The sequence below is a fragment of the Aspergillus nidulans genome, chromosome I (genome assembly GCF_000011425.1).
Source record: "Aspergillus nidulans FGSC A4 chromosome I".
NCBI classification, from domain to species: Eukaryota; Fungi; Ascomycota; class Eurotiomycetes; order Eurotiales; family Aspergillaceae; genus Aspergillus; species Aspergillus nidulans.
In genome coordinates this window covers 1,338,882-1,364,369 of record NC_066257.1, presented here as the reverse complement: position 1 = coordinate 1,364,369, position 25,488 = coordinate 1,338,882, and the positions used below count along the sequence as shown (strand labels likewise).

The following is a 25,488-nucleotide window of genomic DNA, read 5'->3' as shown; positions in this document are numbered from 1 at the left end:
TCCTAAAAATTCATCTCCGCGAATCGAAGCCGACCTCCATTGAAAGCCACCGAACTCAACAGTGCAGCACCTGAATCGTTGTTTTGCAATGACTGCTCACACACCCTTGCACCATTCCTCGGCCCCATGCTGTCTCGAAACCTGACATCTTGCTGCTGAAATATAAACCAAGTTAAATCGGAGTTCCAAGTCTCCATAGCCCTAATGGCGGTCTCAATCGAGTTTATTTCTTCCTCCGCGCCAGCGCAGTTACTATCGTTATCCTTTAATAGAAACGCCGCACGAGAAGAGTAGTACCCCGTCCCTGCGTATCGAGCTATCCATTCACCGAGAATGAGGCAGATTCGATCGCCGACTGCTAGAGGCAGACGCACGTGGGAAAGCATGGTTAGAAAGAGCGAGATGAGCGCTCGCCAGAGGATATGGTGCGGTGTAAACGCTCGCGAGCCGGATGATGAGCCGGCTTTTGCTAGGGAGAGAGATTGGATAAAGCGCTTTTGTGGTTGTGTGGTAGATAGTACTGTTGAAGACTCGTCCGGATTTGAGTCTTCAAGGAGATACTGTCTCTGTTGCCGTTCGATAATCTTGTCCGTATCCTGACAAACTTTTTCCCAGGCGCGATTGTATATGCGCTCCCAGCGTGGGAATGCAGCCTCGACGCGGGACGCCATAAAATCTCCGGCTGATTTGAACATTGTTTCGACAGCTTTGCAGGCGGTGGTAGTTACAAAGGTCTCCTCCTTGAAATCGAATTCGTCGTTAAGACCCGCCTGTTTCTGGTGACCCCGCTGGTTGTTGCGAGCGCCAGCGCTCTCGTCAGGTGTATCGTTCCCTAGATTTAGTAGGGCTGTTGATGAGGACGATGAGGTGCTGCCGATGGAAGAAGGGAAACTGATTTTCGATATGACAGCGGGCCAGAGGTCGTTGATGAGCGGGAGGAAACTGTTTTCGTCTGCTGCGAGGACGGGGAGAACGTCGATGAGGATGGAGAGCAAGGATCGACGGAGATATGGTGATGGTGAGGACAAATGCAAGGGCAGGGATTTGACTATATGGAGGAGAAGCGAGTGCGTTTTGCTTAGGGGTTTTTCTGCATCTTCTGGTTCACGAGGTGGTGGTAATGGCTCCTCCGTTTCATCTTTGCCCAGGATATCCGACAGAGAGTCGCTGTCAGGGATGTCCTTTGGGGCTTTATCTTCGCGTTCTTCAGCCCAAGGCCGGATTGGATGATTTAGAAGTCCATTATCTCCTGCCAACCCGGCATCTTCAGTGCGTTTGGCTTTTCGGCGAGCGAAATCTTCCGCAAGAGTATGAATGTTTAGTTCTTGATATTTTCGTTTCAGATGATCTGGTGCATTCCCGGTACCATTCTCAATCGCTAGGATTGAGGGAGTCTTCGTGCTTTCTTCAACAATTGCAGATAGTGCTTTAAACATCAGTTCAACAAGCTTTGGGTATCCGTGGTAAAGGTCTAAGATCCCAAAGATCGAGTCCACAAGGTCATCAAGGTAAGGAACAAGTCGCGCTCCGCATAATTTTACCATCATTAGCAAGACTTGTGGAGGATATGGCGATACATCGAAAGTGTTCAGTTTGATAGCCACGGAGTTGACGAGATAGTCGACGTTCTCGACAATCATGGTGCTAGTATCTGGGTAACCGCAGGCTTGTGTAAGGACATTGAGGCACGTCATTGCATGCCTTTGTAGGGCTTGGTTGTTGGACGCTAGACGTTCCAGAACAGGATATAATGCATCCATAAGTTCAGTGCGGAAAGCTTCGCGCAGTTCCTGAGCTTGGAGCGCAACTGCCTCTAAGGCAAGCGCTGACACTCGCCAATCGCTATCCTCATTTCCCATTGTTTCATTGATGATCGGCAAGGAGATATAATAGAGCTCATCAATCATACTAGCCCTTGTAGAGAACGGACGCGAAGGCTCGATGTCGTCCAGAGTGATAAAGTCGTCTAAACTGCTCATAAACTGCGTGGTATCCTTCAGGAACGTCGTGGCCAGCCATAGTGGTGCGATTATTGAGTTTCCCTGCTCCTGGTGAATACGCTTAATGATTAGCCGCGTAATACTATTAGCAGAATTAGAAAAGTTAAGCCGGGAAATCATCCCCCGAAGGTCCTTGAGAGTCTGCCGCTGACTTTTGTGGTCCAACAGCACGGGTGAGAAGGTAACACTTTCTTTTCCGGCGCCTAGAATCTCAAATGTTTGATTGCTTGCCAGATCCGAGTTCAATGGCTGAAGTGCACTGGTCGCGCGGTCAGCGATTACAGCAACACTGTCGCATAATCCGGCTGTTAGATCGCAGGTAAGAAGGTCAGATTCTGACTGAAGCTCAGACAGTATCTGAAAAGCAGTTGTTATCTGCTTTATAGCCCATTGCTTAGCCGTTTCGTCATTACTTTGCATCGTCCTCGGGAATGCAGTAAGCCAGGTATGCAGAGAGTTCTTCAGCGAATCTAGCACCGTTGGATAAGTGGTAGCTAGATGTTTTAGGGATGAGTATGCATTGTTTGGCATCTGTTGCTCATCTAGGTCCGATAGTACAACGATGGTCTCGACAAGCACAGGTATCGATTCTTGTAATGTAGTGAGGCAGTCCTCTATGATCATGATGCACAGGCTCAAAAGTTCGGCTTGGACCTCCTCCCGATCATGCCGCCTCAGTTGAATAACTTGGGTTAAGGCGAGCTTGATTTGAGTAGTCGTTGCTTTCAACCAGGACTCGTCAAGCACTAGTGTCTCGTCAGCACCCTGCGGCTGAGCAGACTTTTCCGGCAATTGCGAATTGACCCGGTCATTGAGAACTGCTTTCAATATTCCAGAGAGCACACGTAGGCAAATCGCAAGTAGCTTATATGATCGCTTGGTCTGTGTCGTAGGCTTCAACACCTTTGTCAATGCTGACACGGTCCGGGGCATGATACTCGCGAGTACGACGCGGTTGCTGACACGTCGGTAAAGTGCCTCAAGAGCTTTGGCGGCAGAGATACAAAGCTCATCAGATCGGTTACCAACAATTGCCTCGAGCAAGAGATATACGGTCTGATCGACAACCGTGGCGGTCCCAATTTCATGGTAGATTGTCTCTTCCGCCGTGGGTCCGGAGAGTACATCGAAAATCGCAAACAGACAGTTGAACCCTGCTATCTCCAGTTCAACAGAGGATGTCTGTATAATCCGGTCATTCTTTGCGCTATCCGGAGCTCCTCCCACAACAAGAGTCAAGAGGATGATTAGCTGCTTCCCCATTTGAGGGGATAGCCGTGCTTTCCATCCTTCCGCGACAAGTAGCCGTAAGCAGTTAATGGCCAGCTCCAAGACATTGACGGTTGACCTTTTGGATTCATTGAAAATGTGCGCCAAGGGGAAGAATGCATATTCCGCAAGCTTCTCATCCAAGACATGCTCTTCGGCGAGCTCATTTAAGACATGGTACACGGAACGGAGTGCTTTCAGAACATCGCCAGGGCTAGCTTGATGTCCACGGAACTTCAATCCAACAGAGCTTAGCTCCACACATGGTTCTCGGAGCTGATGTACTCGTTAGCCTATCAATCCTAGTGTGTTTTCTATAGGCAATTCTGGATGAGTGATACCTTTTTGAAAGCTTTCTGGCGGGAGCTATCCATCTGGCCTATTAGCATACAATGCGGCGACGCTGGACTAGTTGGTTTTATCCATCTGGTCCAGTGCGAGCGAGATACAGACAGACTCCGCACTGCCGGAAAAATAATAAGACTCCACCAGTGATCAACAAAATGAGTTTATGGATGGAAACGAGAACTCGTACTGGTTGAATACCATCTTCATTGGCATTCCGCCTTTTGCCCGCACTTTCTGCCGTCAGATATAGCGGTAGACTGTTGTTTGCTCTGTTTGCCACAGGCTCTTATCGATATTGGCTCACGTGAGGCGGTCGCGTCTCGTCGCGTTCAGATATCGAGGCGCCTGTCGCCTACAGCCTGCCAGGCAGTCATTTCATGGTCCAAGGCCACCAGCATGCTTGGTTATTTGCTTATATTTCATGCACAGTGCCGCACAAATTGACAACCTATGCTTCAGCCTGCAACTTTGCAGTTTCAATCGCTCTTCTTCAATTGTCGATGACCCAATGCCCGTTTCGCAGCAAAGCCTTATTCGCTTTACGTGCTTGCCCTAACCTCTGCGTCATCCATTTTCAATACATTCAGCTACGAAACATTGCGTGCACTTCAGCGCATTTGAATAGACTTGTACCTGCGGTATTCCAACCTTCCAATCAGTTCTCAAAAATGCCAGACCCCAAGGAAGGAAAGCAGGCAACCCTGGGGTACGTCAAAGACCGGCAATCGACTCTCGGGTATGTCTTACGAGACTATATTCGGGCTTCTTATATCCCTAATGCCGTTTAATTGTGCTTATTAGATATACAGGAGGTTTTTTGGATCCAATACCAACGCACCGAAGAAGCAGACAATCCTTAGTTTTGGCGGCAATCGAAGCAAGTCAACTTCTGCAAGTCGGCCGAACAGGGAACCCTCTTCCTTAAACGGAAATACCAAAAATGCATCAGCTGTTACAAGAGGCGACGATGTCAATACGGGGGACGCTTTTGAGGTTAAGCCTGAGATGAGAGCGGGTGCAGATCAAAACCCGCTGAAACGGGACAAGAGCGAGGACGTAAGCGATAGCGATGAGAGCGAAAAAGTACAGCCCAGCAACAAGAGGCGGCGAAAATCATCGGGCAAAACTCCGGCCAAACCGCAAATTGATTCTTCTCCTGAAAGCACGAAAGGCCGAAAATCCCAAGTCAAAGAGCCTACACCAGAAATTGTGGTAAAAGCATCTGGAGAGGAAACACCAGAGGATCCTGACGTTTCAGAAGCGGAAGAAGAAGGACTATCTGCTAGCGAAGATGAAACGGATAAGAAACCTGAATTGAAGAAAAAGGAGATTGAAAAAGTTCAAGCAACTATAAAGGGTAGCGGGAACGATCCGTATCCTGACTGGCAGCCTGGGGAGCCTGTTCCATACGCTGCTCTATGCACTACATTCTCTCTCATCGAAATGACAACGAAGCGACTTCAGATCCTTGCTCACTGCTCCCTTTTCCTCCGACAAGTCCTTCGTCTTACTCCTCAGGATTTTCTTCCTACGGTACAATTAATGATCAATAAGCTTGCCGCTGACTACGCTGGCATCGAGCTGGGCATTGGTGAATCCTTGATCATGAAGGCAATTGGCGAAAGTACTGGCCGTAGCTTGGCTGTGATCAAAGCAGACCAGCATGAAATCGGAGATCTGGGCCTGGTTGCGGCCAAAAGCAGGTCGAACCAACCTACAATGTTCAAACCAAAAGCGTTGACTGTTCGTGGGGTGCACGAAGGTCTGCTCAATATTGCGAAGGTTCAGGGTCACGGAGCTCAAGACAAGAAGATATCCGGAATTAAGAAGCTGCTGTCCGCTGCAGATGCCGCAACTACAGGGAAAGGCAGCAAGGGAATCGATATCACCAAAAATAAGGGTGGCCCGAGTGAAGCTAAATATATCGTACGATTCCTTGAGGGCAAGCTGCGTCTTGGATTGGCAGAAAAGACTGTTCTTGTTGCACTTGCCCAAGCCGTCGTCTCCCATGAGGCTGCTTTGAAGGGCAAGAAGGCCCCTTCTGCTGAGGAACTAGCCGAAGGCGAGGCAATCCTGAAGACTGTATACAGCGAATTGCCTGCTTACGAAGTGATTATTCCTGCCCTGCTTGAACATGGTCTGTCGAACCTACGCGAACATTGCAAGCTGCAACCGGGTATTCCAATCAAGCCTATGCTTGCTAAGCCGACCAAATCTATTACAGAAGTCCTAGACCGCTTTGAAGGCAAGGATTTTACATGCGAGTATAAGTACGACGGAGAGAGAGCTCAGATCCACTACGTCGCACCTGACGAAACGAAAAACTACCCAGGCGCCCAACTTACCTTGAAGGAGAGCGCCGGGCTTTCTGCCATTTTCTCTCGAAACTCTGAAGACCTATCCAAAAAGTACCCCGATGTCTTGGCTAAGCTTAGCACCTGGATCAAACCCGGTGTCAAAAGCTTTGTGCTGGACTGCGAGACCGTCGCCTGGGACGTGGAAGCGAAGAAAGTGCTCCCTTTCCAACAATTAATGACTCGAAAGAGGAAAGACGTCAAGGCAGAGGACGTCAAGGTCAAGGTCTGTGTATTCGCGTTCGACCTTCTGTTTCTAAACGGAGAGGTATGTATATCTATATCTAAATCCGCTTTACCATTAGAGCACCACTAACACTACACTCCTCCATAGCCCACCGTCAAAAAGCCCCTGCGCCAGCGCCGCGATCTCCTTCACTCCTCTTTCCAACCAATCGAAGGCGAATTCCAATTTGCCCAATACGGAAACACCAACGACCTCGAACAAATTCAAACCCTCCTCGACGACTCCGTCAAGGCCTCCTGCGAAGGCCTCATGGTCAAAATGCTCGACACCGAAGAAAGCGGCTACGAACCCTCCAAACGCAGTCGCAACTGGCTTAAGGTAAAAAAGGACTACCTCGCCGGCGTCGGCGATTCCCTCGACCTTCTCGTTCTCGGCGCCTACTACGGCCGCGGGAAACGAACTTCCGTCTACGGCGCTTTCCTCCTGGCTGCGTACAACTCGAACTCGCAAACATACGAAACAATATGCAATATTGGCACGGGCTTCTCGGAAGCTATGCTTGATGAACTTCACACTACCCTCTCGCCCCTTGTCATCGACCGCCCAAAACCCTTCTACAGCCATTCCACGGTCCCCAAAGACCAACCAGATGTCTGGCTTGAACCGCGCTATGTCTGGGAAGTCAAAACTGCTGATCTCACGCTTAGTCCGCGGTACAAGGCTGCTGCGGATGAGTTTGTTGGTACCACTGGAGGCGGCGGAAAGGGTGTTTCATTGCGCTTTCCGAGGTTCATTAAGGTTCGTGATGACAAGAAGCCAGAGCAGGCGACGACTACCAGGGCTGTTGCGGAGATGTATCGGAAGCAGGAGGCTGTGGCGAAGGAAGGTTCAGGGAAGGGTGGAGTGGATGATGATTTCGAGTATTAATGATTTGCATTCTATCATTGTCAGGGCTACTGCTAATAAGGTTACTTTGGTTATTCGAGTGCATATGGGTATTCGGACGTTAGAATGCGGCCTAGTTTACTACTGTATACTAATCTCAACCACATTAGATGTACTTCGTGTCCATCCGAAACAAACGTGGCAAGAAACACAAAGCAAAATAGGTTCGCCTTTCCAGGTTCTGTGCCACCATTGCTCGACGTTATCGCCTCCCATCTTGTGTTGTATACCCGGCGTGTCGTCCAATCATGGTTCATTGCCACAAAAATGATATAAAAAGTACATATACACGTAATGTTGTACAGCTAACTTAACCATGCCCATCTATTAGGATAATGATCAGAAAACCAAAGAATATAGGAAAAGAACGAAGCACCTCTTGGCGACATACAAACCCACACAAGAACATCAAATAACAACCAGAGTTATATCACAGGTCGTCGCGGCCACCAGGTGGGTGAGTAATACCATTTTTAGGGTTACCAGGCGCCGGATAGCCAGGACTAGGATTCTTCCTTGTAAAGCCTGATTGCCGGACGCGTAGTCCAAAGTTGATAAGCATGATAGCGACCAAACCTAAGCCGATGATTGTTGGGCCCCATTTTTCGTAGTAAACTCGTTTAACGTCTCGTCGTTTACGGATCTTGTCAACCCGCCAAATGTACAGCATTAGACTGTAGATAAGGGCGACGGCTGCGAGGATAGTGAACGCCCACGAGCAAGCAAACGTGGTGTAATCCTCGCCGAAGTTTAGCAGGGTAGCAGCAATGGTTCCAAGCATAATGGAAAACTCCAGCCACGAGAGGAAGGTCCGCTCCGCAGCAAAGTAAACTTTTGGCTCAACGCGAACAGGGACATGGATGCCTATAGAAACGTTAGATGCAGCTGCAGAAAGGAGTCGGTTTGGCCTACGTTTGCCTTTGGGGGCTTGGAACTTCTTGACGGTTCGTTTATTCCCAATGACAGCAATTCCGTTTTGTTCAGGTGCCGGCATATTGGTCGGCATGGGCCTAGGAACGAGAGCTTTTATTATATCCACTGCTTTAGCCGTGGTTCGGTGGGTGTAATGCTTCGCCAATTGTTTATAATAGTATGCCCCGCCAACTCGTCGCGCTTCTTCCAGCTCTTCAGAGTCAAAGGAATCGTCATCGGAATCGTAAAGAGGATAGTCGTCATCTCCCGGAAGAGGCTGTGCGGCAATGCGTTCCTCAATGTCCAGCGCGTTCCCAGTAGGTTCCGCGAACAAAGTGCTTTGTTCCGTTGCACGGTAGTCATGAGCAGAGCCACGCCGAGGTCTCCCATTACTGCCTTCTTGCCCTTCGCCAAGCGCATCCTCATCTGATTCTTCGTCGTCCTCTGGTGTGTCATTTGCGGACATTGACGTGCTAGTCCAGGGGCGTTGGATACCAAAGTGGCGCGATGCAGGCTTCCGAATATCAACATCCATTTGCGGCATCCAGAATGGCAGCAGATGGATACGATCAGGGAACAGGGTTGCAGTCCCATGAATGAATTTGCTGTATTTTGGCACCGCCTCCACCAAATGGCTCGCTGTTAGATCACGAATCCACTTTGGTGGCTCCTGGCCAGCTTGCGTCTGGAGCTTCACCTCCAAAACGGCGTATGGAAATCGCTCAACATCCTCGGCGGGCAACTGGGAAAATGGCCAGTCAACTCCAACATCCATCCTACGCCAGTTGTTGCCGGCTCTCCGACGGCCATCTAGATTATCCTCTCGTATCATGGTCAGCTCTGTGTCAAGCGAGATGCGGACTCTAGCGTCTCCCGGAAGCTGAAACGCGGTTCGATGATAGAACGTCCTGGTGACCGGCACCAACTTGCGCGTAATTACCCGATACTGGATCTCACGAGCCAATTGTTCGTAATCAGCTATCTCAGCCTCGCTCTTCTTCTTCTCCTTCCGCATCTTCTCGAATATTTTTTCCACCGTCAGTTTACCAGCTAGAAAGTCGTTCACGTTCTTCTCCTTCATGGAGAAGCGTGCTTTTACCGATTTTTCGCCAGTCCAGTCCTCACGGTGAGTTTTCCGTTCAACGAAGATTTGATCACTGTTCATGCCGCCGTACCATCTAAGTCGGATAGCTTCTGCTCCTTCCGTTTTCTTGAGGCGTCCTTGATACAGCTCCCAGGTTTCGGGGTTATCGAAATAAATGGACGAGATCGCCGAGTCCTCTTCCTCAAACTCTTTGCTCGGGTTGAAGACCAGGACGGGAAGATGCTATGTCGTCTGAGCATGAGGCTTTACACGAGCAAAGACTGCAACATACCTTCAGGATGATCAACTTCAGCTCTGTGATGTTATCCGGGTGAACCCAGTATTTAGTTGTTTGGCGGACAAAGTTCTGCTGCGAGCCGCCAGCTGCGGAATCCCCCTTGATGGGATTTCCTTTAGTTCGAACAAGATCGTACAGCTTAGACAGCTTGACGACAAACGCATCATAGTTGTCTTTGAAGAACGGCTTGGCATTGAGCCGAGCAGCGAAGACCGGCTTGAGATGCCATTGAGTTTGTTTCTGGGTTCAAGTGTCAGCCTACCACGCCTCTCGCGACTTTGCCAATGGGGATGCGTACGTCGTGCTTCTTGATGATCTTCTGGAATCCAGTATAGTTCAGCTGCGTGAATTTTGCAAGGTCATGAACGTCGGCGATGATATCACTCAAAAGTTGTTCGAGCATGAGAAACTCTTCATCAGAGGGAGGATTCACGCTCGACCGGCCATTGTTGCGGGCTTCATTGCTGTTGTTCAAGCGGGTCACCACGTCGTCGACATCCTTTTCACTCTCTTGGATACGCCGGACGATCTCTGCGCTCTTGAATTTCTGAAAATTAAAGACCTTGTCTAGTTCGCTTTCGAGTAGTGTCACGAAGTGTCGCTCATCGTCCTCTGTCCAAGCCTTCCGGTCGGGTTTTGCGTTTTCAGGGGTGGGTTCAGTGACGTAACCAGTTTTAAGAGCCTTCTTTAAACCTTCATAATTGATGTAGTTCCAGTAGTACTCTTTGATCATAGACGAGCGAAGATGCTCGCCAAACCTGATGGAGACGAGCTGAATGTCAGTAAGCTGCGTCTCGGAGAATAGGCAGGGATCCGTGGGATCCTGATTTACCTCATGGTGTGCGGTGCGACCTATGGCAGCGCGCAGGAACAGCGCCGGCTGAACAAACTAATCAAAAGCGTAGCCGGAGGTGCAGCTAGATCAGCAATTGAGAGCTCGTTGGGGTCGGACTTGGTCGCGAAGGAAGGTGAGAAAATACAGAGAAAAGAAAGGCAGGTATGCAGATATTTCAATTCTCGCGCCCTGGACTATTGGATGAGAGTGTAGAACATTAAACAGGGCCGCGAGTGGCGGGGGTTATCATAGCTAGTCGGTAGTGTCACCATTTGTCTGGAGCTCTGAGGTCTGGAGAGTGGAAACTGACTGGAGCTTGACGGCCTGAAGCTGCAGTGGGACTTGCGCCGGTTCAGGTCTGGCACGTGCCTGCACTCCATCGACATCATTACTCGCTTTAACTCTCAGTTTCCCTATATGAACACGGGTTTCTGACAATAAGCTCTAATTTGGTTTGGATTTGCCAGCCCCTTGACCAGCCGATCACCTCATGCGAGATGCAGCCTTATCGAGCAACCAGCAACGGATGGTCGCCAGCGTCAAGCTAGAAGGTTGAAGACCCAGAGTACTCGAGTCTCCAAGAAAGCCTACTAACCAGTCTAGTCTGGCAGTGCATTTGCATCCGCACGAAAGACTGTGCAGGAGAATCACTCTCAGCCACTCAATTGAGCACCTGCTCTCTTTAGTGGCTTTCATTGTATACGCTAACCCACTTCTAGCCTAGTCAAAGCCGCAGCCTGCCAGTACACAATACTCTACAGAGTTAGGATCAAGGACAGTATATTCCTAGCAACCGCGACTCTAGCAAGCCAACCAATAGGGTTAAGGGTCAGAATGTCACTATACGTGCTGAGTCCCGACATCCAGAATTCACGAACGTGGACCGGCTTGAGGTTTTTTTTTCCCCCCTCTGAGGCTAAAGCGGCTCGCGGGTGGCCCATCGTATGCCAGGCAATTATAAGGCTTGAGGTTGAAGCTGAATATCAGAAGAGCATAAGTTCGTGTTTGATTGACTATAACTCCATGCTTTAATTCCATGTTCAACCAGCCCATAACACCAGACACCTCTCCCATGTAGTCCAATCATCCAAGAGCGCATCGTGCAAATTATGTACACATTGCATCATATCTCATCACCCACTATGCTTGATGCCGGCTCACAGAACCGCGCCAGCCGCACGTCGGATGCTCCTCCGCGCGCCTTCGCCCAAGATATTCACAATACCTTCTGACTCGAGCGCACGAACAGCTTCGGTAAACTGGGCGCTATCAACCTCAGAGCTGGCCTGGTCACTTAGGACCCGATAAACTTCCGCCCAGCGAGCCGCGCCGCCTCCACTGGCCAAGTCATCTATCACTCCTAGAATGCCGCGCTTCAAAGCTTCCTTGTTTCGTCTCTCGCTTGCGCTTGTGCCTTCGGTGAGTAGACTCATATCAATCAAACCTGTCCGAGAGTCGGTTGCCGCCTGCTTAATGGCAGACCGGATCAGGCGCACGGCCTCCTCAACATCATCTGCGGTCACCTCTGCAGAGAGGCGCATACGAGCATGAGCCTCAGACAGACGAATCATGGACTCAAGTTGACGGGTAGTTGCGGTGATTCGGCGGTCCGAGGAGCGAATATCGTCTCCAAGCTTACGCATACTCACATATGCGTCGGTGAGGGCTTTACCTGCGGCCGGAGTAAGAACGGGGTGCACCTTGGTCTTGGCATAGGTGATGTAGGCCGTCAAAAACTCAACCGGCTGTAGATTCATGAAGTCAGCAATGGATAGGTCCGAATATCAGCCCGCGTTGACTTACCAAAACCTCGCGCTCACTCGCGTTCTCCGGTCTATCCTCGAGATACATGTTGACAATGTGCTTTGCAAGCCGTCGATCTTCCGATTCGTCCACGCGGTCAAGAACAAGATATACAAGGTCAAAACGAGACAGAAGGGTAGGTGGCAAATCAATATTCTGCGGTACCGGCAGGTTCGGGTTGTATCTGCTGCCAATTGGGTTTGCTGAGGCGAGAATACTTGTCCTGGCATTCAAAGTGGTGATGATACCTGCCTTGGCAATAGATACCGTCTGCTGTTCCATGACTTCGTGCAAGACAGACCGGGTTGATTCGTTCATCTTGTCAAATTCGTCAATGCAGCAAACACCTCCATCAGACAGTACCAAAGCACCAGACTCCAGAACCATTTGGCGGGTTTCGGGGTCACGAGTAACGTAAGCAGTAAGACCAACGGCTGATGAACCCTTGCCACTGGTGTATACACCTCGCGGCGCAATCTTGTGCACATATCGGAGCAGTTGAGATTTCGATGTGGAGGGGTCACCACAAAGGAGGACGTTGATATCGCCACGGTAACGTGGATTACCACCCTTTTGGAAGGACTTGTTGGTGCCACCAAATAGCTGAAGCAAGATACCCTTCTTTACATCGTCCATCTCGTAAATACTAGGCGCAAGTGATCGAGCAAGAAGCTCATACAAGTCAGGTCTTGTAGATGTCCGCAGGATCTTTTCTTCCTCTTCAGCAGAGATTTTGCGGATCTGCTCAGCATCTCCAGCAGCCTGCTCAGAAAGTTCCTGCTCGACGGTAGAGACATCGATGCCCAACTTCTTGCGATCGATCTTCTGAACGTGCAGAACATCAATATATGTCTTGAAGAGTGTCTTCTGGGTTCGCTGGCGAGGGTTGACTCGCACAGGGTTCGATCGGAAGATTCCGGTTACCTCAACGCGGTCACCTGCTTTGCACACATCTACTAACTCGTCGTAAACACACAGGGAAACTGAGTGAGGTGTCTGGCCGTCAGGGATGCTATCAGGAGTCTCCTGCAACTTGATAACCTGCTTATCGGCAAAGACACAGCGGTTGTGCACGATTTCCATCGAGTTTCTCTCCTGGCATGCCTGACGCGGACAAATGGTGGGTTCGGCAATCTTGCCGCGGTCGATATCCACTTGGACTGAATGGTTGCAAGCTTGACAGCGGAAAAACGCTTGATGAAGGGTTAGCATGGCCCTCTCTGAGTTTGGAGAAATGCACTAACCTTCTTTCATATCGGGAATGATGGGCGTAGCTCGGATCACTAGACCCTTAATGCTCACCAACTTGTCCATATCTAGTAGCCGTCAGCGATTTGGGTTTCCGGGAAATAAAAACTTAATCTTACCAGCCGGGTCAAGGTCTCTCATATTGACTGTGGCATCAAGGCCGAACGGAAGAACTTTATATGGCTTGGTCTCGGCCTCTGCCACCAAGTCTGGAATTTCAGCCTGTGGCATCCTACCCGTCTCACTCATAGCATCAGAGCTGGGAACGACCGGAGCTGAACTCAGATCTCTGTGATTGTTTTGGGTCCGCTGAATCTGTGATCGCAGTCGATCCATTTCTTTTGCAGCTAATTCGACCATGACATCCCGTACGCTTTGATCCATAAGCGGAATGATTTCTTGAGGGTAGGCCTGGAGCTGATGCCACAGCTTCAAAGTTGGTGGGTATGCCTTGAGATTTTTTGCGTCCAGGTTGAGACTTGTGACGCCCAACTGACGCATCGTGTTCAGCATGTTGATATATTCCCGTTCCTCTGCCATCTCTCCCATACGACGAGTTTCGTCTTCAGTAGCCCCATCCGCCCATAGACGGTACTTGGTGGTAAAGTTGTAAAGGAAATTTTTGAACGCGGACATGGAATCCTGGATGGAGATATTGGTGCCCCAGATCACACGGGTCGAACTACCGCCCATGGCCTCTGCTTCTGAAGTATCTGGGTGGATATTAGAGAAGGTTGCATCGGATTGAATCTCGCCATCAGCGGCAGGGACCCCATTAGCATCCACAAAGACCCTGCGTCTGCGACTTGGTGTTGAACCAAAGCCTCCAGAATATAGGTCACTGCGGCGGGAGGCGATCCGCTGGCCGTCCAATCCCTGTCGAGATGATACGAACAAACCACTGCTGCTGCTAGGAATATTGGAGTGACCTGTCTGCCGGCCGAAAGCGCGCGTAGGACTGGAACTGGATACGTATCGAATTGGTGAGGAATCTGGTTGCAAACATTAGCTTCTCCTAGCTATCGTTTAGCAAAGCCATATCTTACCTCGAAGCGCAGGCCCGGTAGCACGCGGGGTTGTCTCGCCGTCATCCATTGTTGAGGAAGCCCTGATGGGTGAACTAGGCTCTTCCATTCTAGCATCTGGCGTTTCAGCGCTGCTGCTGTTGCCCCTTACGGGTGATGACTGAAAGAACATAGGGGACGAGGATGGGACAGCAGCTTCGCCCTGTAAACGCCGAGAAGCACGAGGTGTCGCCTGCGAATTGCTGGTTTGCGACTGCTGCTGTGAGCGCGTTGAGCGTGTTGAGCGAGCTGGTGATGCGGTAGCTGAGTCCCTCGCCGGACGGCCACTTCGGCGGGAAGAAGCGGGAGAAGACATGGTATTGGTGATATAGACAGATCAGATTAATGTAACAACATTAAAAGTATTAAATGTAAGAAAAAAGAATCAAAATTGAAGACGTCGAATATGTGGTGGTGTGGGGGTTCTGCAGCAGGAAGAGAGATTTAATGAATGGAAATAAACCTGAGCTCCTTCCAAGTCGCAGAAATTGGAGCGACGCGCTCTGACACGTTTCACGCGTAAAGTGGTTCCGTTTCAAGCCAGCGCGACATAAAAATCACGTGATCAATCTTCGGCAACATCAACATACAGAAGAGATACGGCAGGATAAACCTAAGTTCTTCATATTTACAGGGTATAGAGAATACAGAGAGAATACAGAGTACTTCTATCATTATCTAGCCTAGAGCTGACTGAGACTTAAGAGCGAGGCTTTGATGCCGCCCGTTCTGAGCGCTGTTCAACCTAGTGAGGTACACCGTGCAATACTTCCATAAGACCAAGAATCATTGTTCACCATTCCGCTGAAATATGTCGAACACCTCGGCCGATTATCACACTGGGCGTAGCTGTCCTATGTTGCAGAGTCTCGTTTACGGGTTCCTCCATAGAATGCTGTAGCCTTGGCATACGTATTGGTACCGCCACTTGTACGACAGTGGCTCCGCGTGGCTGACCTTTACACCTGATCGGGGTTAGCACCTTCTCCTTTCGACGAGGTTGATGAGTTCTGCCAATGAATTGGCGGGTTCATTCAGGAGAGAACGACACTAAACCGAATAAAAATCCTCATTTTGTCGGGTCCGGTACGACTCGATGGTTCCTTTCATCGGTGACAATGAAAAAGCACTTGTTTATATGAAACCTGACTGTCTGAATGACTAGTAGTTATTTTGAGCTTCGAAGCGCCAGCTAGTTCTTGTAAGGCGTCTTTGTCATGAGTGTAAATCCTTTGAGTGTCTGTGAGAGCGAATTAGACAGACTAGGGGAGAGGAACGCCTCTGGGGTTGGCCGCCAAGTTTCAGCAAGCGCTTGATGTCATGCACTAAAGCCCTTCGATCTGCGCTTCCCACGAATGAGCGGCCTATCTGCCCTAACGGACAATTCATGAAGATCGATGATGCCTTTATCTGCAACATTATATTATGTGGCAGTGGGCACCGTGGACGTTTTTCTTGAGGTTCTTCGTTCTCTGCTTTCCAGACCTTTTGATTCTCTCCTATCGCTCAACCAAACTCACCGCTGGTGGTTCACTTCACCTCTCCCTTTCCTTAATCACCTTCCTCATTTCACTCGAAACAATAGCTTGATATTGTCGGAGTCACTCCCTATTCCCCAGACCTTGGTTCAGCTTCGTGTCGGAATGCGCGTTCAATAGCAACACTTTAATCGGTTAAATCTCCGTACTTTCATCTGTCCGGATGCTTTAGCCGCGGATCACCAGGTACTCTTCGGCCTATTACCAAGCTTTTTTTCGTACACGTCAAGGGAATTGGGTCTCTTGCAAGAGGCAAGAAGGGATGGCCAATGACTTAGGCTCGGCGTTGGAGCACGCAGGCGGCAAAGGGCAAGAGAGAGAAGGCATCTCGCTCAAGACGTTCATAGCATCTTTAGCCGCCGCTCTCATCATTTTCGCTGTCGAATTCCTCTTGTTCCTGGTTCTTAAAGGGAAACTCACTCGCATCTAGTAAGTGTTCCTTCCGGTCCCACTCGTATGGCTGTATGGCTAATTGAGCTCATTTCCTCAGCCAACCTCGAACATACCTGGTCCCCGATAGAGAGCGTACCGAGCCATCACCCCCAGGCCTGTTCAAGTGGATCAGCCCGATATTCCGTACTTCCAGCTCCGAATTCGTTCAGAAATGTGGCTTAGATGCCTATTTCTTCTTACGCTACTTGCGGATGCTCCTCAAAATCTTCGTCCCTCTTGGCTGCATCATTGTACCGACTCTTATAACTGTCAATAGAGTGGACGGCAAAAATCAGACATACAAGAATGGAACGGACACCGGGGATCGCTGGAACGTCACTGGCTTGGACCAACTAGCTTGGGGTAATGTTGCTCCAGAAAACACACACCGTTACTGGGCCCATTTGGTTATGGCTGTAATCCTCATAGTCTACGTTTGCTTCGTCTTTTTTGACGAGCTAAGAGGGTATATACGTCTTCGCCAAGCATACCTGACATCTCCCCACCATCGATTGCGCGCTTCTGCAACAACAGTCCTGGTGACTACGATACCAAAAAAGTGGCTCACTGTCGAGGCTCTGGAGGGACTGTACGATGTTTTCCCTGGTGGAATCAGGAACATATGGATCAACCGAAATTTTGACGACCTTAACGAGAAAGTCAAGGAGCGAGATAGGCTGGCATTGAAGCTTGAGACGGCGGAAACGGAGCTGATCATCAAATGCAAGAAGGCTCAAATGAAGCAGGCCAAAGCCGCCGCCAAAAAGGCTCGGAGGAAAGGAGCTGAGCAAAAAGAGCAGGATGTCGCAGACACAAAAGCTTCGAAGCCGACCATTGGTGCTGGTATCAGCTCGGGCAATCCACACCAGGCCCATACGCTTCAGGAAGTCTTGCATCGCGATACAATGGCATCAAATGACGGCAGAACGCACAAACGGAAGTATATGAATCCACTCGAACCGGCTGTGGGTTTAGCGGGAGCTGTCGGTCAGGGCGTCGGGAAATTGGGCAAGTCGGTCTTAGGCACTGTCAAGAAACATGACCATCACGGCGCGCCTGATGAGGAGCTGCCTCACCAAGACAACTTATCAGACGCGAACGCTGCAGATCGTTCCGTTTGGGAAGGCTCTGCAGCTATGCCAGCTGGAGAAAGCACGGAAGGAGACAGCTCGCAGCCAAAAAGACCGTTTTGGAGGAGCCGGCCCTCGGCCATGTCCAAATCCAGTAACAGGACGGAGGCAGATGAGCTTCCGCTTACGGCTCCCGAGTCTCCTGTCGACGTTGAAGATGGAGAGTTCTCGAGCTCTAGCGGGAATTCGCTAACAAAAGCCCGTGATGAGAATGATATCGACATCACGCGAAATGACGGTGCTGAAATCGAGGATGATACTTACCCAGTGGCGTATAATGAAAATTTCGAGAAAGAAGATCTTGGCGAACCCTTGTGGAAGAAGTATATTCGTCAGGAGGATCGGGATACAATGCGATTGCCAATCTTTGGAATAAGTTGGATGCCTTCGATCTGGCTTCTTGGAAAGAAAGTCGATACCATTGACTATTGTCGCAAAGAAGTGGCTCGTTTGAATTTGGAAATCGAGATAGATCAGCAGCATCCCGAGAGGTTCCCGCTCATGAATTCAGCATTCATTCAATTTAACCACCAGGTTGCTGCGCATATGGCTTGTCAGGCCGTCAGTCATCATGTACCTAAACAGATGGCTCCTCGCACGGTGGAAATTTCACCCGATGACGTTATATGGGACAACATGTCCATCAAATGGTGGGAGCGCTATCTACGCACCTTTGGAGTCTATGCTATTGTCACAGGCATGGTAATAGGCTGGGCGTTTCCAGTAGCCTTTACTGGATTGCTTTCTCAGCTTTCATATCTCGAAGGCGCATTCACGTGGCTATCCTGGATTAATCGAATGCCAGAATGGCTCATATCAGCCGTCCAGGGTATTTTACCACCCTTATTCCTGGCCATACTGATGGCCCTTCTGCCACTAATGCTTCGCTTCCTATGTCGAGCACAAGGTCTCCAGACAGGTATGGGTATTGAGCTCACGGTGCAGAATTACTTCTTTGCCTTTCTTTTCGTGCAGCTGTTCTTGGTTGTTGCAATCGCGTCCAGCTTCTCAACGATCATCGACAACATCACGAATTTCACAAACTGGCCGGAGCTTCTGGCTCAGAACATCCCTTCCTCAAGCAACTACTTTTTCTCCTATATGATCCTTCAGGCGCTATCTGTGAGCGCTGGAGCTCTGGTTCAAATCTTTAGCCTCGTGAGTTGGTTCATCCTCGCGCCAATTCTGGATTCAACTGCGCGCAGAAAATGGGCTCGGACGACCAACCTGAACCAGATGCAATGGGGTACGTTCTTCCCAGTGTACACTACTCTTGCATCCATCGGGTTGATTTACTCCGTCATTGCTCCTCTAATCATGGTGTTCAATGTGATTACCTTTGGCTTGTTTTGGTTTGTGTACCGTTACAACACTCTCTATGTCACGAAATTCCGCTTTGACACCGGAGGATTACTCTTTCCCCGCGCGATCAACCAGTTGTTCACCGGTATATACGTTATGGAGCTCAGTTTGATTGGTCTTTTCTTCTTGGTCCGTGATACTCATGGGTCTGTCTCCTGTAAAGGGCAGGCGATCATCATGATTATCATGACAATATTGACCGTGGGGTTCCAAATCTTGCTGAATGAAGCGTTTGGGCCCCTCATTCGTTACTTACCTATTACGTTGGAGGATGACGCGGTTCGCCGAGATGAAGAATTTGCGCGCGTGCAAAGGGCACGGTTGGGTCTAGATGATGATAATGAAGAAGAAGCAGAGGAAGAGCAAGACACCCTCGAGCACCGACTCAAAGAGCGTGAGCGTGTCGAAATTCAGGCTAACGAAGACTCTCGTGAGATTGAGTTGAAAAAAATTGAGGGCGGCATAAGTAGGCGGGCGTCTGGGCTCAGACACAAGGGTCAAGGACTTGGCCCGGAGACCGCAGCCAAACTTGGTGCCTCTCGTCGACCATCATGGGCCGTTCAAACAGCTCAGTCTCCTAACCGACGGTCGAAATACTTTGGTGCAAACTCAGCGGACGCTGTTCCCTCGATTCAACGTATGCGGGAAAAGCTTGAAAAAGACGCCGAAGCACAAGGCCCCGTAGCGGGACACTCTCGCAGCTCCGCGTTGTTTGCAGGCATTCACGACGAGCTTGAGGATCTTACTCCCGACGAACGCGACCAACTCGTCCAGCGAGCTTTCCAGCACGATGCCCTTCGGTCCAAACGTCCCGTTATCTGGATTCCTCGTGATGACCTCGGAGTCAGTGACGACGAGATTTACCGCACCCAGCGCTTCAGCAAGCATATCTGGATTAGTAACGAGTACCAGGCACTTGATGGAAAGTGCCGTACAATCTTCAGCCGCAGTCCACCTGACTTCTCAGAAGTTGACCTCATCCAGTTATAGAAAGTTTTTCCTTCTTACAAGTCACTTGTATATAACGCATACGGCCTATCTCGACAATTCTCGATGTGATGATTGACTCTATTCCCCTCTAGCGAATGGCGTTTTACTGAGACGGGCATTATTTTCCCTGCTGCTTGTTGTCATTATCAATGTTCTATATTCTGGGGCATGGATTCGCATCCCTGACCAAGGGCTTTTCAGATCGAGCGTACGAAGTACATAGCATGAAGCGTGTCTAAGCATCGAATTAGAACATAATACGAATAATTATTGTACTGAGCATATCATTTTGTCTTATCTTACCTGGGAGGAGTGACGGGCGCTTGAAACGAGCTCTGTTTAAATACCATACACTCGCCCCCTCGGTGCCCCGCCCAATGCATAACTGTTATCCTTCCGTTCAAATCACCCCTTCCTTGACGACTCGACTATTGTGATTGTTTGAAGCATCGAAATTCGTTTTTATCAGTTATGGCTGCTATCATAGCTGAAAATTAAAATTGAAGAAGTGGCAGATTTATAAAGTAGTCGTATTTGTCTCTTGACGCCTCGCAGGTACTCAAGTCATAAAATTCGCCCGCATATTGTCTATATGCACTCAATCCATGTACTTGCACAGCGGCAACCGATACTTGTCTATACTCCAGTACGGCCGACGGACACCGTTCCACTCGCCTTCGAGCTTCGGCACATCGATCTCCTCCCACTCGACATCGAATCCCGCCTCGAAGAGATCCATCTCTACGACCTTTTGATAAACATCGTAGCTGATTTGTCGGTCTGCGCCCATGCCATTGAAGAAGCTCCATTTTCCCTCTTGCTCCAACACTCCGATCACCTGCTCCGTGAAGAACTCTCGGAAATCCGCATAAGACTCTGCGAAGGTGTCGTAGTAGATCGCGTCAAACATCACGCCTTCAGCTACGAGGCCCGGAAGTATATCCTGCCACTTGCCCTCATGAATCACGACTCCCGGCTTTTCGTGCCAGCCTTTCCGCTTCATTTCTGCGACAACGGCTGGATGCGCTTCAATAATATGGTGTGCTGACGGCGACTGCTCTTGGATGAAGCCGTCGACGATGCCCATTCCGTGTCCGACGTTGAGGACGCGGAGACCTGGTGTCGGGAGGAGTTGCTTTGCGGACTTGGCCATGATGTCCGACTCCCAGGCCATCATTACGCCGTTTTGGTCCTGGTCGAGAAGTCGGTCTTGCTGGAATGTGAGGTCTGAGTTCAGGTAGCGGGAGCTTGTGACACTGGGCTCCGCATCTGCTGTTTGTGGAGGTGCTGCAGCTGTGGTATCAACTAGCTGCGGGACGGACTCGTCCTCTGCTGTGTTTGTAATGCTTGCGTCGGCGGCGACGGCGGCGTCCTGTTGCTCTTGCTCTTGTTCCCCATCTTCTTCCATTTCTTCATCCGACAATTGCTCATACCCATCCAACCTGTTCAACAGCAGCTCTGCCCTAACTCCCGCATCCACGACCATGTCATATAGCTCAGTCAGTCCCAGCCTCCTCGCAATACAACCGGGAGTCTCATTGTTTAAATCCAGGTCGTTCCAGATAGCGCCCTCCTGCAAAAGAAGTTTCACGGTCTGGACGGCGGCCTCAACTGTGCTCTCCTGCCCGTGGGTTTGTCGGTCCCCATTTGTCTGGACACCATTTGATTTCACGTCTTCCTCCTCGTCAGGTTCACAGGCTGCAATGGCGGCGTGAAGCGGTGAATAACCTGTCTCAGGGTCCTTGACATTGGCGGGGTTCCCGGCCGCATCGTTGGCACGGAGGAGCCGTCGGAGCTTTGCGGTGTCGTGCTGTGACGCTGCGAGAAGGACTTCTTGAGTGTTGAGGTCGACGTCGATTTCGGTGACCGGGTTCGCCATCTGGGGCGCGGTAAGCTATAGCTACTAATGCGCTCTTTATCTTGAATGCGGCTTCGCGCAGAGGACCCTCTAAAGAGGAGTAGGGTACGGAGGTTGACAGCGAGCAATACGCACCCTGAAAAAGTAGGCAATCAAGCTTTTGTGACACGAGAGAGTAAGCACGGTTTAGATTAAATCACGCACAATATGTTGCTGCGCGAGCTTGATATTGTGGTGTAGTGATCAAGATAAAATTATGTTTCCCCGCTTGAAATATAAAATTTCCGCTTGCCGCTCGTGTCCCCGCAGCCACGAGTTGCATGAAGTGCAGGGCTGCTGCCACCTCAATGTACGATACTTTTTTTTTCTAGAAAAAAAGGTTGCATGGTATATGACTCGTCGACGATGACAACCATAAATTATGATAGAGAAGAGACACAATTCGCCTGTGCTGTGGAAACCTGAAAAACTATTTGTACAAATGATTTATTCCACCCCGAACCACTTGAAAGCGCGACAACTCTCGAGTGGGAAGGAAGTTTAGAAGATCCACCAGTCCATGGAGACCCTCCATGAAACTTTTCCCCCCAATATTCGATATTATTTGCTTTCGCCGTCCGCACCCGCGTTGACATTCAGGCCGAGACCTTGGCTGTCCAGGTAGAGTTTGTTCCTTCCTCCGTTCTCCTGGATGATCTGGGCAATATGTCGAGCGTTCTCAATCCTCCGAAGCTCGATGTAGCTCTTGCTCTTCTTGATGGCGTCTCCAATGAGTTCAGCTGATCGAGCTTCACCCTGGGCGCGGACAATGAAGGCCTGCTTCTCTTGACGAGCCTTGTCGACAAGGAAGGCTGCCCGCTGGGCTTCTTGTTGGGCGACTTGCTTCGCTTCGACAGCGGCAGTGAATTCGGGGGAGAAAGTCAGGTGCTAATGGGACGGAAATTCGACGTTAGCACCAGAGACCTGAGCTGCGAAAATATGAGGTGTCGTCACTTACCGTGAGTGATACATCATCCAAAGCGATGTTGAAGCGGGCAGCGCGGCGGGCGAGATTATCCCGGACAAGTCTTGCGACATTCTCACGCTGGGTAATCAGCTGACTGGCATTGAACTGAGCAACGACGCTCTTCAAGACTTCGTTTACGATAGATGGGAGCACCCGCTCATCGAAATCTTGACCCAGCGTTCGGTAGATCTGAGGGAGAGCATCCACGCGGGGTCTTGACAGCACACGGCAGGTGATGTTCACCATCTGTAGATCCTTGGTACCAGTCAGGGAAGCAATGTTTCTCGGCTTGGCTCGGACATCGTAGATAATTGGGGTTTCGATCAAAGGGATAGCGAAATGAGTTCCTAAGCAATAATGTAGTCAGAGAAGATGCTAGCACAATGATTAAGAGAATGGCGCTTACCTTCAGAATATATCTCTTTCTTGACACCACCGAAGCGGGAGTACTTGATCGCGCGGTGACCACCATCAACTGCAGCCAGTCTTTAGCATAGCTACCGGATATAAACCAGAGCCTAGGAAATAGCAGACAGCGTCCTTACCGTTAAAAAGGGAGTTTGACAATGCCCATCCTCCCAGACCAAGTACGATCAGAGCTGCGGAGGCACCAATGCCTCCGCCGCCACCTCCACCGGGTCTAAAACCGTTAAACCGGTTGCGACTCTGCAGGATGAGCTGTAGCCGCTCCCACTGATCTTTCGGGATCCGAGACATGATAGTTATGGTGGAAATGTAAGATGGTGTCCAGATGACAAGGTCGGAAAGCCCTTGAGGTTCGTGCAACTTGCGGCAGTTCTCCAGATTTGGACACCGCCTTGGCAGCTCTCGACCCTCTCCGAATCAGACGTAGTTTGCTCCATCAGAAAAAGACTGTTTCTCAGAGTACTCAGAAGAAGAGTTTTGCTGGATAAATAGAAGGGGGAAGTTTTTATATCAAAGCTGAAAATAACTGACTTCAACTCCTGTTGTCTTTCCCAATATTCCAAGTCATCGTGTGATTCCCTCACATTGTTCTCTTGTACTATTCACTATCCAATTCAGCAATCGCGAAGATGGGTCCAGACAGGGCAGGGAAGAGTGTTTTCCTGGGAAATATACCTTATAGTAAGTAGTTTGTTCACACTGGTCATGCTCAGGATCGCTATTAGCTGACACCCTATGCTTAGACCTCACTGAGGAGCAGGTTAAAGACATCCTTAGCACCGCCGGCACCGTCACGAAATTCCGCTTGATGATGAATCCTGAGACAGGAAAGCCAAAAGGGTATGGATTCGCCGATTTTGCCGATGCAGATGCTGCCGCCTCCGCTGTACGCAACCTGAACGACTACGAGATCATGGGCCGCAAGATTCGTGTGGACTGGCCGCACAACAACGAGAAGGACTCTGTGCCCGAAGACTACTCGCAACCGTCGCAAATGCCAGGTCAGGATGGGCAGCTTGGAGGTCCGCCGCTTTCTGCACCTCTTCCACCTCTCCCACCCGGCGTCGAGCTGCCCCCGCATCTAGATTGCCCGAACGCCATTTCGCAAACCCTGGCCGCTCTTCCTCCAAACCAGCTCCTTGACGTACTCCAGCAAATGAAAGCATTAGCCATGTCGGATCCAGCGCGCGCTACAGAACTCCTGCGGCAAGCACCTCAACTCGCGTATGCGATTTTCCAGGCACTACTTCTCCTGAACCTCGTCGATTACAGCACCCTAGGAGCTGTGGTCGAGCAAGCTGCACAGCCCATGGCACCACCACCTGCTCCTCCTGCTGCCGCAGCGTTCCAGCCATTCGGCGCAGTTCCAGGACAAGTATCCACACCGCCAATGGTTAACACGCCCTTTGCTCAACCACCGCCGCAGCCAACACAGCAGCAGGTTCCGGGACAGGAGGAGCTACTGCAGCAAGTTCTTAATATGCCACAGTCGGCCATTGACGCTCTTCCGCCTATGGAGCGTAGTCAAATTATGCTGCTGCGACAGCAGCTAATGCAGGGTGGACTGCGGTAATGGAATTCGTCCTTTGCTTGGTCGGGCGGTGATATCTATTATGACTCATACATTCGGATTCATGGCGTAAACGGTTGCTTGGGGGTCTTACGATTTGCCTCGGATGATACCTGAAAGTTAGCAGACCTCATGCATTTATTGTGTTCTGTATTATTCCATGTCGTTACCTTCTCTCGAGGCAAATATACAAAGCTTGTACTCTGTCATTTGCGCCAGGTTGATGTTGCAGAGGCGTTGAGAATCTGTTACATCGGACTCCGTAGACACCACGGTAACTGGGCAGGAGCAAATCTACACCGTAAAACTCAAATCCGTAATACTCCGTAATTGACTGATACGAGGACTCTTCTCTTGACACCATGATATGCTGTGTTGTGCGTCCTTGAGCTCTGTATGGAGATGTGTCAAGATCAGGTTCTTAGTCCCAACAACTCGCTGCCAGTCTTAGCCGATGCAGTATGAGCGTCAACTCGACCATAGTCACTGCGCCCATGTTCAATATAGTACTTGTGTATATTTGCTTTTTCTGTTAAGGTTCGCTGATGACTATCAGGAAGACTGGCTTTTGGGCGTCGAATAGCTGAACCTTAAGAACGTGATGTTGCGGCCCGTCTGTTGCTGATCCTCTGGGCTAGCATGCTATAGTTATGGTCTCCGTCTAACCTTCCATTGCAATCAGTTTCCCTGCTTCAACTTCTCGACTCCTATGTTTCGCGCAGTTTTCTCCCTGGCTTTCCTTTTCACTTTAGTTCTAAGCTTCATCTCTCCCTAAACCACAAGACTCTCAGACACTTTGAGCGTCCAAGGATGGAATGTTACAGAATCC

General features: G+C 50.0%; 7 protein-coding genes across 7 annotated transcripts, besides 1 other annotated feature; 3 read left to right on the top strand and 4 right to left on the bottom strand.

The window, feature by feature from the left end:
* Positions 1–25,488: part of a sequence feature (contig 1.104 1606..297769(-1)) that runs on past both edges of the window.
* Positions 3–3,643, bottom strand: ANIA_06068 (uncharacterized protein; the record flags this gene model as incomplete). Its single annotated transcript, XM_658580.1, has 2 exons — positions 3–3,545; positions 3,611–3,643. 2 exons carry the CDS (start codon positions 3,641–3,643, stop codon positions 3–5), a joined length of 3,576 nt encoding a protein of 1,191 aa, XP_663672.1.
* Positions 4,099–7,129, top strand: ANIA_06069 (DNA ligase (ATP) CDC9). Its single transcript, XM_050612067.1, has 3 exons — positions 4,099–4,323; positions 4,427–6,239; positions 6,306–7,129. The coding sequence occupies exons 1-3, from the start codon at positions 4,118–4,120 to the stop codon at positions 7,083–7,085; spliced, it is 2,799 nt and encodes a 932-aa protein (XP_050467014.1). The 5' UTR covers positions 4,099–4,117; the 3' UTR covers positions 7,086–7,129.
* Positions 11,390–13,289, bottom strand: ANIA_06070 (MCM DNA helicase complex subunit MCM4; the record flags this gene model as incomplete). Its single annotated transcript, XM_658582.1, has 5 exons — positions 11,390–11,977; positions 12,036–12,258; positions 12,337–12,479; positions 12,522–13,228; positions 13,280–13,289. 5 exons carry the CDS (start codon positions 13,287–13,289, stop codon positions 11,390–11,392), a joined length of 1,671 nt encoding a protein of 556 aa, XP_663674.1.
* On the top strand, positions 16,148–20,063 carry ANIA_06071 (putative DUF221 domain protein; the record flags this gene model as incomplete). The annotated part of the gene is made up of 2 exons (XM_658583.2): positions 16,148–16,314; positions 16,376–20,063. The coding sequence occupies 2 exons, from the start codon at positions 16,148–16,150 to the stop codon at positions 19,797–19,799; spliced, it is 3,591 nt and encodes a 1,196-aa protein (XP_663675.1). The 3' UTR covers positions 19,800–20,063.
* rmt2 (protein-arginine N5-methyltransferase) lies at positions 20,333–21,885 on the bottom strand. The gene is made up of 2 exons (XM_658584.2): positions 21,793–21,885; positions 20,333–21,678 (listed from the first exon to the last, which is right to left on the bottom strand). The coding sequence occupies exon 2, from the start codon at positions 21,676–21,678 to the stop codon at positions 20,398–20,400; it is 1,281 nt and encodes a 426-aa protein (XP_663676.1). The 5' UTR covers positions 21,793–21,885; the 3' UTR covers positions 20,333–20,397.
* ANIA_06073 (prohibitin subunit PHB2) lies at positions 22,085–23,385 on the bottom strand. Its single transcript, XM_658585.2, has 4 exons — positions 23,209–23,385; positions 23,070–23,138; positions 22,655–23,010; positions 22,085–22,584 (listed from the first exon to the last, which is right to left on the bottom strand). Exons 1-4 carry the CDS (start codon positions 23,378–23,380, stop codon positions 22,258–22,260), a joined length of 924 nt encoding a protein of 307 aa, XP_663677.1. The 5' UTR covers positions 23,381–23,385; the 3' UTR covers positions 22,085–22,257.
* Positions 23,547–24,856, top strand: ANIA_06074 (putative polyadenylation factor subunit CstF64). Its single transcript, XM_050612050.1, has 2 exons — positions 23,547–23,770; positions 23,833–24,856. Exons 1-2 carry the CDS (start codon positions 23,719–23,721, stop codon positions 24,660–24,662), a joined length of 882 nt encoding a protein of 293 aa, XP_050467013.1. The 5' UTR covers positions 23,547–23,718; the 3' UTR covers positions 24,663–24,856.

Bases quoted from the DNA above. Each gene is read 5' to 3' on its own strand.
- rmt2 (XM_658584.2), bottom strand. From the start codon at position 21,678: ATGGCGAACCCGGTCACCGAAATCGACGTCGACCTCAACACTCAAGAA.
- ANIA_06069 (XM_050612067.1), top strand. From the start codon at position 4,118: ATGACCCAATGCCCGTTTCGCAGCAAAGCCTTATTCGCTTTACGTGCT. The intron at 4,324-4,426 runs GTACGTCAAAGA...TTAGATATACAG, and splicing joins GGAAAGCAGGCAACCCTGGG to GAGGTTTTTTGGATCCAATA. The intron at 6,240-6,305 runs GTATGTATATCT...ACTCCTCCATAG, and splicing joins TTCTGTTTCTAAACGGAGAG to CCCACCGTCAAAAAGCCCCT.
- ANIA_06074 (XM_050612050.1), top strand. From the start codon at position 23,719: ATGGGTCCAGACAGGGCAGGGAAGAGTGTTTTCCTGGGAAATATACCT. The intron at 23,771-23,832 runs GTAAGTAGTTTG...CCCTATGCTTAG, and splicing joins CCTGGGAAATATACCTTATA to ACCTCACTGAGGAGCAGGTT.
- ANIA_06073 (XM_658585.2), bottom strand. From the start codon at position 23,380: ATGTCTCGGATCCCGAAAGATCAGTGGGAGCGGCTACAGCTCATCCTG. The intron at 23,139-23,208 runs GTAAGGACGCTG...GACTGGCTGCAG, and splicing joins GTCAAACTCCCTTTTTAACG to TTGATGGTGGTCACCGCGCG. The intron at 22,585-22,654 runs GTAAGTGACGAC...CCGTCCCATTAG, and splicing joins TGGATGATGTATCACTCACG to CACCTGACTTTCTCCCCCGA.